The sequence below is a fragment of the Macaca thibetana genome, chromosome 1, assembly GCF_024542745.1.
Source record: "Macaca thibetana thibetana isolate TM-01 chromosome 1, ASM2454274v1, whole genome shotgun sequence".
Taxonomy (NCBI): domain Eukaryota; kingdom Metazoa; phylum Chordata; class Mammalia; order Primates; family Cercopithecidae; genus Macaca; species Macaca thibetana.
In genome coordinates this window covers 88,044,878-88,058,294 of record NC_065578.1, presented here as the reverse complement: position 1 = coordinate 88,058,294, position 13,417 = coordinate 88,044,878, and the positions used below count along the sequence as shown (strand labels likewise).

Sequence of the window (13,417 nt, the reverse complement as noted above, 5' to 3'; positions counted from 1 at the left end):
CTTACCTATTTTACACTGCTTACCTCACCAACAAGCATTTCATATATAAGTACGCCAAGGCCCCACCAATCTACAGCCCTTGTATAAGAAGTTTCTGTTAATACTTCTGGGGCAAGAAATTCAGGAGTGCCACAAAATGTGCTTGTTCTATCTCCATATCCCATTCCTGGAAAAGATAAAATTTAAACATTTGTTAGCAAAGAAAATAAATCAAAGCTTTGGGAGGCAAAATTAAAGTTGCACATTTGTGCATGGCGAACAAATTCAGACATATTTAAGATATTTCAAGAAAACAATAAGGACTGGTACAGCAAAAACTGTAATAGCAACTATACTATCTAATTAATGGGTAAATAGAAATAAGAAATCCATGTTTCTTTTCAGTTAATTTTTCTTCTTGTCATTACAAGGGAGCTAAGAAATTACAACAAAATGAACTGATTGTGAAGTTCTATCATCTTTCCAATTCAATCTTAAATAAGTTTATTTACTTTACTATAAGAACAACATTATAAAAAAATAACAGTTTGGAAAATACCAAAAATCAAACCCTTGGATAATCAGGAGCTAACCAAATGTGTCATATAATACAGAGAGATAGGGCTGTGAGCGGTGGCTCATGCTTGTAATCACAGCATTTTGGGAGGCTGAGGTGGGTGGATCACCTGGGGTCAGGAGTTGAAGACCAGCCTGGCCTACATGGTGAAACCCGTCTCTCCAAAAAAAAAAAAAAAAAAAAATTAGCCGGGCATGGTGGCTCCTGCCTGTAATCTCTGCTACTTGGGAGGCTGAGGCAGGAGAACTGCTTGAACCTGGGAGGCGGAGGTTGCAGTGAGCCGAGATTGTGCCATTGCACTCCAGCCTGGGTGACAAGAGCAAAACTCTGTCTCAAAAAACAAAATATATATATCTATATATATATATATGCAGAAAGGAAGGAAGGAAGGAAGGGAGGGAGGGAGGGAAAGAAAAAAGAAAAGAAAAGAAAAGAAAAGAAAAGAAGGAAGGAAGGAAAGGGAAGGGAGGGTGAGTACAGGTTGAACAAACCTAATCCAAAAATCCAAAATCTAAAATGCTTCAAAATCTGAAACTTTTTGGGCACCAACATGATGCCATAGAGAATTCCACAAGTACTTAACACAAGATTAGTTTCATGGACAAAATTATTAAAAATAATATAAATTTTTATATTATTATATAAATATAAATTTACTTTCAGGCTATATATAAGGTATATATGAAACATACATAAATTTTGTGTTTAGACTTGGGTCTTAGCCTCAAGATATGTCATTATGTATATATGCAAATATTCCAAAATCCAAATAAATCTGAAATTCAAAACACTTCTCATTCTAAGCATTTTGGATAAGGGATACTCAGCCTGTATTAACATTTTAGCTAACTAGTTTTTAAATATATGTTCCTCATAATTTATTAATACGTTAATCAAATAGTCTACATATTGAAGATACTGTCTCCATGTATTCCAAAGTGTTAAAAACTTGTCATAAGTGTCATCTTTTTTTCTTTGAGATGGAGTCTCACTCTGTTGCCCAGGCTGGAGTACAGTGATGCGATCTCAGCTCACTGCAAGCTCTGCCTCCCGGGTTCACGCCATTCTCCTGCCTCAGCCTCCCGAGTAGCTGGGACTACAGGTGCCTGCTACCACACCCAGCTAATTTTTTATATTTTCAGTTGAGATGGGGTTTCACCGTATTAGCCAGGATGATCTCGATCTCCTGACCTCGTGATCCGCCTGCCTTGGCCTCCCAAAGTGCTGGGATTACAAGCATTAAGAATTTTAAAGAAAAGCTCTCAATTCTAAATTAAGAATAATTAGGTATGCATATATAGAGACTACAAAATAGAAATGAATTTGTATGTCTATGAACCAAGACTTGAAGGGCACAATTAGATACATTAGCACACTGGAGTGGGGAAATTTTTTTTGGCAAAATTTCTTTAACACTATCATAATGATTTTTATTTTCTTCAATAAAATATTATTTTAAAAAACCGTGATATAGTATTAATATCTATATGAGTTCTGCACCAGCCTTTTAGTAACTTGGCCAAAACTAGGAAAAAGTTAATTAACAAAGAAATAGAACTTATGTTTCTTACAGACTGGTAAAGCCCCATGGAAGTGGTTAATATCAGGCTCTAGATTAATAAATACCTGGTTTAAGTTCCAGTTCTGTCATTTGTTAACTGTGAGAGGTTGAGAAAGTTGTCTAACGTCAAAGCCTAGGTTTCTTCATCTGTGTATAAGGGTTAATAATACCATCTACCAGTGTGGAATGATAAGACAAGGAAGACTCAGAAGGGTAAGGAGGTGGGAGTGGGGTGGATGATGAGAAATTACTTAATGGGTACAGTGTATGTTATTTGGGTGATGAATATCCTAAAAGCCCTGATTTCACCACTACGCAATTTATGCATGTAACAAAATTGCACTTGTACCCCATAAATTTATACAAATAAAAATAAAATAAAAAATTAAATATTTCCTTCAAAAAAACTATCTACCTTCATATGATTGTTATGAATTACAGGAGATATGCATATGATGAAGCATTTTGCAAAATTCTTGGCATACGGTAAGCACTCAAAAGTTGTTAGCTATATTATTATAATCTACTAAATATGTTTTTATGATAATGCATTAATAAGTCTGGTTATTCAACACACATATTTTCTGTACCTTTTATGTTCTAGGCACCTGTGCCAAGTAGCGGGAACACAAAAATGAGAGTTAGACACGGTTCTTTAAGGGGTTTACAGGAGACTGGAGGAAAATGGATATTTATTGATAATTTTATAATAACAAGGGAAGAGCAAGATAATGCAGAATAGTGAAGAAGGGCTCCTAAAGCAGAGTTGGGAGTTGGGGTAGTAAAAGGCAATCTCTGGTAATTTGCCTGTAGAGGTTACACTTGAGTTGAATGAGAAGGATGTGCAGATGTTAGTCAGCAAATAGAGTTGGGATGGGTGACAGTGCTAGAGGGACACAGACTATAAGCAATTCATTGTTGCTGGAGCAAAAAGTACTAAACACAGAGCAGCAAGAGATGAGGCCAGAGAGGAAGGCAGGCAGGCAGATCAGGAAGGGCACTCTATGTCACCTTATCCTAGCCACTGAAGAGTTTTCAGCAGGTGTGTGCCATGGTCTGATCTGTATTTATATGGACTCCTTAAACAATTCAGCAATTACATGGCAGGTTGATTTGGGATAGAAAAAGACTAGAAATAGGAACAATTAGGAGATTATTATACCTGTCTTGTCAAAACAAGATGATGGCTAGCAGGAGTTGACTGGAAATGATAGATTTCAGAAATATTCAGGAGGTTAAGTGGCAGTAGAATTTTTTGAATAACCACATATGGAAAGTAGAGAACAGGATAGAACGCAAGATAATTCCTTGCTTTCAGATTGAAGACTGAGGGGATTGTGGTACCAACAACCAGACTACCTGAGGAAAATAAGTGATTTTTGTTTGGGTAGTGTTTGAGGTGTCTCTTCACTGTTCAGGCAGAGCTGTCTAGTAGATAGTTGAATATATACCTTTGGAATCCATATGAAAGGAAATAATAGATTTGAGAGTCATTAGGATATAGCTGCTAGTCAAAAAACCGCAGTGAAGAGCAGCCGGCTAAGGAGAGATGCTGAGAAACAAAAGCGTTTAGATCAACTGTGTCCAATAAAAAGAAGCCCAGTTAAAGAAAAAAACTGACTTGATTCAGCAATTATGTCAGTGGGTATGTGATGGGCATATATCTACAGAGTTCATTCATTTATTCATCCAACTACTTATTAATCAAACACTCACTGAATACTTAAGATGTACCATTCCCTGTGTTAATGTACTATGGAAACAAAGCTAAACAGCAAACAGAAGCCAGCAGTGCAGAGGGAGATAGGCAATGTTAGTACTAGTAAACAGAAAGAACCATGTCCATTTTTTTATGGTTGGAGAAGTAAGACTCAAAGAGATTAAAACTAAGTTTTCCAAAGACAAACAGCAAATAGTGGCAAAGCCATGATTCAAACCTAGAACTGTTTGGTTCCTAAGCCCATGATCTTTATCCTTTCTTATGTTACCTGATTCAAATTTCCCCAATTTACTTACTTACTTTTGAATAAACAAAAAACATACTTGAGATACCTATCTCAATTTATTTTCTATTTTTAAATGTTTCCAGTTTTAAGAAGCTGGAAGTAAATTATCAGGCCTATGAAATTCACTGTGTACAGTCTCACTGGAATAAATGATTTTGGTGCTTAAGCAATACTTCCTTAAAGTAGTGACAAAATTATTAATCATGCAGAGAAGCTTACTATGATTTCTATACATCTAACCTTATTCGTATTCATAGAACAAATTCTTAATGTGATAATTAGGTTATATAAGCAATGTCTTCATTATATCTACAATGTCTTAAAGAAGAATAAAGTTAAAAGTACAGTTTGTTTTCCATAGACAAACTTGAAAACTACTGATGCACAAAGAAACAGTAATTTATCAGAAAAGAAACTTAAAAACATTCGATTACCTTCTTTGCAAAGACCAAAATCAGCAATTTTCACAAAGCCCTCTGTATCTAGCAATAAGTTATCCAATTTCAAATCTCTGTTCAGGATAAAAAGATACAGCATGAAAAAAAAAATCAGTAGGTTATACAGTTAAAAAAATAATTTCAACTGGAACTGTACTTTCTCTTTATTAAAAACGGGATTTCCAAGTTATGATTTGAGATTTAAATACTATATCACATTGTTTTCTTCCTTTTAGTAAGCTTATTGCTCTATATACGGTAGCTTATGAGAAATTATTCTCCTGTTACATAAAAAAGGAAGAATGTATTTAATTTATTTGTGATAATCTAATTTAATCCACTTTTTTTTTTTTCTTTTGAGACGGAGTCTCACTTTGTCACCCAGGCTGGAGTGCAATGGCATGGTCTTGGCTCACTGCAACCTCTGCCTCCCAGGTACAAGCGATTCTCCTACCTCAGCCTTCCAAGTAGCTGGGACTACAGGCGTGTGCCACCACACCTGGCTAATTTTTGTATTTTTGTTAGAGAGGGGGTTTCACTATGTTGGCCAGGCTGGTCTTGAACTCCTGACCTTGTGATCCGCTGGCCTTGGCCTCCCCAAGTGCTGGGATTACAGGCATGAGACACCACACCCAGCCCTTTTTTTTTTTCTTTTTTTAAAGACAGAGTCTCGCTCTGTCACCCAGGCTGGTGTGCACTGGCATGATCTCGGCTCACTGCAACCTCTACTTTCCAGGTTCAAGCAATTCTTGTGCCTCAGACTCCCAAGTAGCTGGGACTACAGGTGCCCACCACCAAGTCTGGCTAATTTTTTTTTTTTTTAATTTGTAGTACAGATGGGTTTTCACCATGTTGGCCAGGCTGGTCTCGAACTCCTGACCTCAGGTGATCCACCTGCCTCGGCCTTCAAAAGTGCTGGGATTACAGGCGTGAGCCACTGCGTCTGGCCAACTTAATCTAGTTTTAAAGTTTGCTTATATGCCATCCATAAGAAAGAACTGTAAAGCTAACAGTATTAATAAGGCATCAGAGGGCAGGTTTCATCTTCTGAAAGAATGAGAGAAAGCTATCCATCCATACTAGTTGATTACAAATTAGGCAAATTGACAATATTTTATCCATTTTGTTCAATTTATTTTTTCTTTTTGTGATACAAGGTACTCGCTCTGTTGTCTAAGTGGGGTACAGTGGCATAATCATGGCTCACTGCAGCCTTGACCTCCCAGGCTCAAGCAATTCCCCCACCTCAGCCTCCTGAGTAGCCCAGATACAGGCAGATATCATCACTCCTCGCTGATTTTTAGATTTTTTTTGTAGAGACAGAATACCACTATGTTGCCCAGGCTGGTCTCAAACTCCTAGACCGAAGCAATCCTCCCACCTTGGCCTCCCCAAATACTGGGGTTACACGTTTGAGCCACCGAGCCCAGGAAATATTTTATCCGTTAGGTAAAACAGAACTTAATCATGAAAACATCATTAGAACCTTACCTGACTGGGTGCGGCGGCTCACAACTGTAATCTTAGTACTTTGGGAGGCTGAGGCGGGTAGTCACCTGAGGTCAGGAGTTTCAAGACCAGCCTGGCCAACATGGTGAAACTCTGTCTATACTAAAAATATAAAAGTTAGCTGGGCATGGTGGTGGGCACCTGTAATTCCAGGTACTCAGGAGGCTGAGGAAGGAGAATCGCTTGAACCCGGGAGGCAGAGGTTGCCATGAGCCGAGATCGTGCATTGCTCTCCAGCCTGGGCGACAAGAGTGAAACTCTGTCTCAAAAAAAAAAAAAAAAAAAAAAAAAAAAAAAAAAAAAAAAAAACTTAAATAATCCAATGTTTATAGTCTTCTAATTCTGACTAGTCTTCTCATGTCTGCTTGGTCTTGGGCAGTGAGTGCTAGTCAAAGTGTGGTTCACAGACTAGCTGCTGGGCCACAAATTACAGAGATCAGCTACATCACCAATATACTATTTAGTTCAGTTGACAATAAGGCTTCGTAATGAGGGAAGCAGTGTGATGTTTTACACTCTAACACAAGCTACTTGTCTCATCACGGACACGTTTTTAGCAGTATTGGTCTATGGAGGTTTTTTGCAATGAGTTGTTTGAATGCTAAATATTCACTAGGATGAATATTGTTGAGAAATGCACTATCATAGACCAACCCATAATTTGACTATTTTAATTAGAAAATGTGCTATGGATTAGGAAACAAAAAGTTCATCATATAATCATAGTGCTAACCACATGTCTTTCAAAATTGGGGTTTGACTTATCAGATGAAGGAGAAAACTAAGAAGCTGGTTAAACATAAAACATTTAAGAAACACAAAACACTATCTTTAATTCTAAATCACACCAAAGCAAGCCATTAGAAAAAATTAAAAATTAACTTACCTATAAACAATTTTGTGTTCATGTAAATACTGCAACCCAAGAACTACACAAGCAGCATAAAATCTGTTTGAAGAATTAAATCAATAGGAGTTTAATAAATTTTATTGCTCTTGAATCCCAGCTTATATGTTTATACTTCAAAGCAGACCTATCATTAATTTATTTCACAAATTTTTTTTTTAGTCCCCACTATGTATCACACATTGTGCTAGATATTAGGGGTAAAATTTAAAAATGAGAAAAGTATAGTTTTGACAATTAAAGCCATTAACTTTGCCTAGTGGAGTCACTGAGAACCTCAGAGGGGACATTTGATCTGGTTTTGCAGGAGGAATTACAATATACCATAAGGACAAAGGACACTGTGACAGGCAGAAGTTTTGTGGGGGAAAAAATACTTACCTGAGAGAAAAAAGAAATAGAGGTGCAAAAGGCGTTAACACGTTTGATAACAAGTAAGTCTGGTGTGGCTGAAGTAAAGGATGGGTGTATCTGGGGAAGAAGTAGGAGATTAAGCTGGAAAGATAACCTGGGTGAAGGACCCTGAATGTCATATTATGGATACTGAAATTTTTTCTCTTAGTGACAGAGAATCAAACCATTTTAATCAGAGGAGAATGATGGCATTTGTTTTCTGGTAGCAATGCGAAGGATGGAGAAGTAGGTAGAGATCCAGAGGAAAAAAGAACAGATAAGGCTTTTATCATAGTTTAGATGAAAAGATCATGAGAACATCTACTGTAGTGGCAACAGAGATACAGATTCACAAGAACTTAAAAATTAGCATGACAGAAGGTGCTATCCCATTACAGGATAAGGAAGAGGGAAGAGCTACAGGTAACTTTCAAGGTTTCCATCTTAGTAGAATGAATGGATAAAAGAAACAGAGGTGGCCAAGGTTTTGTGACAAAACTAGGTTTGGCATTTGACAGGTTGACTTTGTCTGTGGGGCAGGTGATGATATATAAAAGCTGGGTATATGGGTTTGGATCTCAGAAAACCCGGGCTGAGAGAGAATAATAATTCTTGAGGCACAGGACCATGTTTGTCTTTTTCAGTTTTTATCCTAAGTTCATAGCATAATGCCTGATATACATGATAGGCTTATTGAACAAGGAGGAAATAAATGAATAGATTTAAAAATGCAAATGTCTTCAGTGTAGAATAGCCTATAAACACTTAGGATAATTAGTTTTTAATTATAAAAGTAATAATATGAGTATTTTCTCTATAAAACATGTAATACGCTTCTCTCCAAAGTACACTATTTCATCCATCTATCTCCATCTCACCTCATTCCACTGCAGTTCATACGGATAATAATTCTTGTCACTTTAACATTATTCCAAACTTTCAGAATATATTTACATTCACATGTAGATAATATAGCTATGTTTTATATTTGCCTATTTTTATTAAAAATGGGTCAATAATTTTTATTTATTTTGTTTCTTGAGATGGAGTTTTGCTCTTGTTGCCCAGGCTGGAGTGCAATGGTGCGATCTCAGTTCACCACAACCTCCGCCTCCCGAGTTCAAGCGACTCTCTTGCCTCAGCCTCTCGAGTACCTGGGAATATAGGCATGTGCCACCACGCCCGGTTAATTTTGTATTTTCAGTAGAGACAGGGCTTCTCAACGTGGTCAGGCTGGTCTCAAACTTCTGACCTCAGGTGATCCGCCCGCCTCCGCCTCCCAAAGTGCTGTGATTACAGGCGTGAGCCACTGTGCCCGGCATTTTTATTTTTATATATATATATGTATGTATGTATTTTTTTTTTGTTTCTGAAAAGATCTGTTTACTTTTTTTTTTTTTTTTTTTAGACAGAGTCTCGCTTTGTCGCCCAGGCTGCAGTGCAGTGGCGCAATCTCGACTCACTGCAAGCTCCGCCTCCCGGGTTCCCGCCATTCATTCTCCTGCCTCAGCCTCCGAGTAGCTGGGACTACAGGCACGCACCACCACGCCCGGCTAATTTTTTGTATTTTTAGTAGAGAAGGGCTTTCACGGTGTTAGCCAGGATGGTCTGGATCTCCTGACCTCGTGATCCGCCCGCCTTGGCCTCCCAAAGTACTGGGATTACAGGCGTGAGCCACCACACCCGGCCTATTTACTTTTAAATTATACTTTAAGTTCTGGGATACATGTGCAGAACGTGCAGGTTTGTTACATAGGTATACATGTGCCATGGTGGTTTGCTGCACCCATCAACCCATCATCTGCATTAGGAATTTCTCCTAATGCTATCCCTCCCCATCCCCCGAACTCTGATAGGCCCCCGTGTGTGATGTTCCCCTCCCTGTGTCCATGTGTTCTCATTCTTCAACTCCCATTTATAAGTGAGAACATGTGGTGTTTAGTTTTCTGTGTTAGTTTCCTGAGAATGATGGTTTCCAGCTTCATCCATGTCCTGAAAAGGATATGAACTCATCATTTTTTATTGCTGCATAGTATTTCATGGTATATATGTGCCACATTTTCTTTATGCAGTCTATAATTGATGGGCCTTTGGGTTGGTTCCAAGTCTTTGCTATTGTGAACAGTGTTCCCATAAACATACGTGTGCATGTGTCTTTACAGAATGATTTATAATCCTTTGGGTATATACCCAGTAATGGGATGGCTGGGTCAAATGGTATTTCTAGTTCTAGATTCTTGAGGAATCACTACACTGTGTTCCACAATGGTTGAACTAATTTACACTCCCACCAACAGTGTAAAAGTGTTCCTATTTCTCCACATCCTCTTCAGCATCTGTTGTTTCCTGACTTTTTAATGATCGCCATTCTAACTGGTGTGAGATGGCATCTCATTGTGGTTTTGATTTGCATTTCTCTAATGACCAGTGATGATGAGCTTTTTTTCATGTTTTTTTGGATAAATGTCTTGAGAAGTGTCTGTTCATATCTTTCGCCTACTTTTTGATGGGGTTGTTTTTTCTCTTGTAAATTTGTTTAAGTTCCTTGCAGATTCTGGATATTAGCCCTTTGTCAGATGGATAGATTGCAAAATTTTTCTCCCATTCTGTAGGTTGCCTGTTCACTCTGATGACAGTTTCTTTTGCTGTGCAGAAGCTCTTTAGTTTAATCAGATCACATTTGTCAATTTTGGCTGTTGCCAATGCTTTTGGTGTTTTAGTCATGAAGTCTTTGCCCGTGCCTATGTCCTGAATGGTGCTGCCTAGGTTTTCTTCTAGGGTTTTTATGGTTTTGAGTCTTATGTTTAAGTCTTTAATCCATCTTCGGTTAACTTTTGTATAAGGTGTAAGGAAGGGTTCCAGTTTCAGTTCCCCACATATGGCTACATATGGCCACATATGGCTAGTTTTTCCAACATCATTTATTAAATAGGGAATCCTTTCCCTATTACTTGTTTTTGTTAGGTTTCTCAAAGATGAGATGGTTGTAGATGTGTGGTGTTATTTCTGAGGCCTCTGTTTTGTTCCATTGGTCTATATATCTGTTTTGGTACCAGTACAATGGTATTTTGGTTACTGCAGTCTTATAGTACAGTTTGAAGTCAGGTAGCGTGATGCCTCCAACTTTGCTCTTTTTGCTTAGCATTGTCTTGGCTATACAGGCTCTTTTTTGGTTCCATATGAAATTTAAAGTAGTTTTTTTTTTTTCTTTTTTTTGAGATGGAGTCTCACTCTGTCGCCCAGGCTGGAGTGCAGTGGTGCGATCTTTGCTCACTGCAACCTCCACCTCCCGGGTTCAAGCAATTCTCCTGACTCAGACTCCCGAGTAGCTGGGATTACAGGTGTGTACCACCACCCCTAATTTGTGTATTTTTAGTAGAGATGGAGTTTCACCATATTGGTCAGGCTACTTTCAAACTCCTGACCTCAAGTGATCCATCCACCTCAACCTCCCAAAGTACTGGGATTACAGGCGTGAGCCACCACACCCAGCCTAAAGTAGTTTTTTCTAATTCTGGGAAGAGAGTCAATGGCAGGTTAATGGGGATTGAATCTATAAATTACTTTGGGCAGTGTGGCCATTTTCATGATATTGATTCTTCCTATCCATGAGCATGGAATGTTTTTCCATTTGTTTGTGTCCTCTCTTATTTCCTGGGGCAGTGGTTTGTAGTTCTCCTTGAAGAGGTCCTTCACATCCCTTGTAAGTTGTATTCCTAGGTATTTTATTCTCTTTGTAGCAACTGTGAATGGGAGTTTATTCATGATTCAGCTGTCTATTATTGGTGTTTAGGGATGCTTGTGATTTTTGCACATTGATTTTGTATCCTGAGACTTTGCTGAAGTTGCTTATCAGCTTAAGGAGATTTTGGGCTGAGACAATGGGGTTTTCTAAATATACAATCATGTCATCTCCAAACAGAGACAATGTGACTTCCTTTCTTCCTATTTTAATAAACTTTCTTTCTTTCTCTTGCCTGACTACTTTGGCCAGAACTTCCAATACTATGTTGAATAGGAGTGGTGAGAGAGGGCATCCTTGTCTTGTGCCAGTTTTCAAAGGGAATGCTTCCAGCTTTCACCTATTCAGTATGATACTGGCTGTGGGTCGGTCATAAATAGCTCTTATTATTTTGAGATATGTCCCATCAAACACCTAGTTTATTGAGTTTTTAACATGAAGGGTTATTGAATTTTATCTAAGGCCTTTTCTTTTTTTTTTTTTTTTTTTTGAGATGGAGTCTCGCTTTGTTGCCCAGGATGGAGTGCAATGGCGGATCTTGGCTCATTGCAACCTCCGCCTCCATGGTTCAAGCGATTCTCCTGCCTCCCAAGCAGCTGACACTGCAGGCATGCGCCACCACACCCAGCTAATTTTTTTGTGTTTTTAGTAGAAACGGTATTTCGCCATGTTGGTCAGGCTGGTCTCGATATCCCAACCTGGTGATCTGCCCGCCTCGGCCTCCTAAAGTGCTGGAATTACAGGTGTGAGCCACCGCACCCAGCCTTTTTTTTTTTTTTTTTTGAGACAGAGTCTTGTTCTATCGCCAGGCGGGAGTGCAGTGGCGAGATCTCTGCTCACTGCCACCCCCTGCCTACCGAAGGCCTTTTTTTACATCTATTGAGATAATCATGTGGTTTTTGTCATTGGTTCTGTTTATGTGACGGATTACGTTCATTGATTTGCATGTGCTGAACCAGCCTTGCATCCCACGGAGGAAGCTGACTTGATCGTGGTGGGTAAGCTTTTTGATGTGCTGCTGGATTTGGTTTGCCAGTATTTTACTGAGGATTTTCGCATCGATGTTCATCAGGGATATTGCCCTGGAATTTTTTTTTTGTTGTTGTGTCTTTGCCAGGTTTTGGTAACAGGATGATCCCAAACTCATAAAATGAGTTCGGGATGATTCCCTCTTTTTCTATTGTTTGGAATAGTTTCAGAAGGAATGGTACCAGTTCCTCTTTGTACCTGTGGTAGAATCTGGCTGTGAATCCATCTGGTCCTGGGCTTTTTTTGTTGGTAGGCTATTAATTACTGCCTCAATTTCAGAAAAATATGGAATGCCTCATGAATTTGCGTGTCATCCTTATGCAGGGGCCATGCTAATCTTCTCTATATCGTTCCAATTTTAGTATATGCACTGCTGAAGAGAGCACGGGTCTATAATTTTTAAACGTGGGGCTTGGGTGGGGGAGGCGTGTGGTGGTCAGGGTCCGCCAGGCAGTTTCATCAGGGCTTAGACTCCCCAACACAGAAATAAAAAACAAAAACAAAAATAAAATGCAACTACTTAGAAATACTTACTTGATTATACATTAAAAATTAGATAACTTACCAGAAGTTTAAAGGATCTACTGAAGTTTGTTAAAATAAATGTGAGCTTAAAATTGCTTAAGATGGCCAGGAATGGTGGCTCACGCCTGTAATCCCAGCACTTTGGGAGGCTGAGGGAGGCAGAGGGAGGCAGATCACCTGAGGTCAGGAGTATGAGACCAGCCTGGCCAACACAGTGAAACCCCATCTCTACTAAAAATACAAAAATTAGCTGGGCGTGGTGGCACACGCCTGTAGTCCCAGCTATTTGGGAGGCTGAGGCAGGATAATCTCTTGAACATGGGTGGCAGAGGTTGCAGTGAGCCAAGATCATGCCACTGCACTCCAGCCTGGGCGACAGAGCAAGACTGCCTCAAAAAAAAAAAATTGCTTAGGATCGTTAAACATAATTTTCTTAGCAAACTTATTTTAGTGGCGAAACAATACTGTAACAATTATAAAAATATATTGATTTCTCTCTCTTTTTTTTAATTTGGGGGGGTCTCACTCTGTCACCCAGGATGGAGTGCAGTGATGTGACCTTGGCTCACTGCAACCTCTGCCTCTGGGGTTCAAGTGAGTCTTCTGCCTCAGTTTCCCAAATAGCTGGGATTATAGGCGCCTGCCACCATGCCCAGCTAATTTTTGTATTTTTAGTATAGACAGGGTTTCACCACGTTGGCCAGGCTGGTCTAGAGCTCCTGAGCTTAAGTGATCTGCTAAGTGATCTGCCC

The 13,417-nt window shown here is 39.1% G+C and overlaps 1 protein-coding gene and 1 non-coding gene across 4 annotated transcripts in view; both read right to left on the bottom strand.

Annotated features, from left to right (window-relative positions):
* The window catches only part of PKN2 (protein kinase N2), a 158,448-nt gene that overhangs the window by 7,615 nt on the left and 137,416 nt on the right, over window positions 1-13,417 (bottom strand). For all 3 annotated transcript variants that reach the window (XM_050806324.1, XM_050806341.1, XM_050806332.1), the window contains 3 exons: window positions 6,956-7,018; window positions 4,558-4,634; window positions 24-166 (listed from right to left, as the gene is read on the bottom strand). In XM_050806324.1, the coding sequence (XP_050662281.1) occupies window positions 24-166; window positions 4,558-4,634; window positions 6,956-7,018 (283 nt within the window). The remainder of the gene's footprint in view (window positions 1-23; window positions 167-4,557; window positions 4,635-6,955; window positions 7,019-13,417) is intronic.
* LOC126944450 (U6 spliceosomal RNA) lies at window positions 12,420-12,524 on the bottom strand. Its single transcript, XR_007722057.1, has one exon. It is a non-coding gene; the product is annotated as a U6 spliceosomal RNA (small nuclear RNA).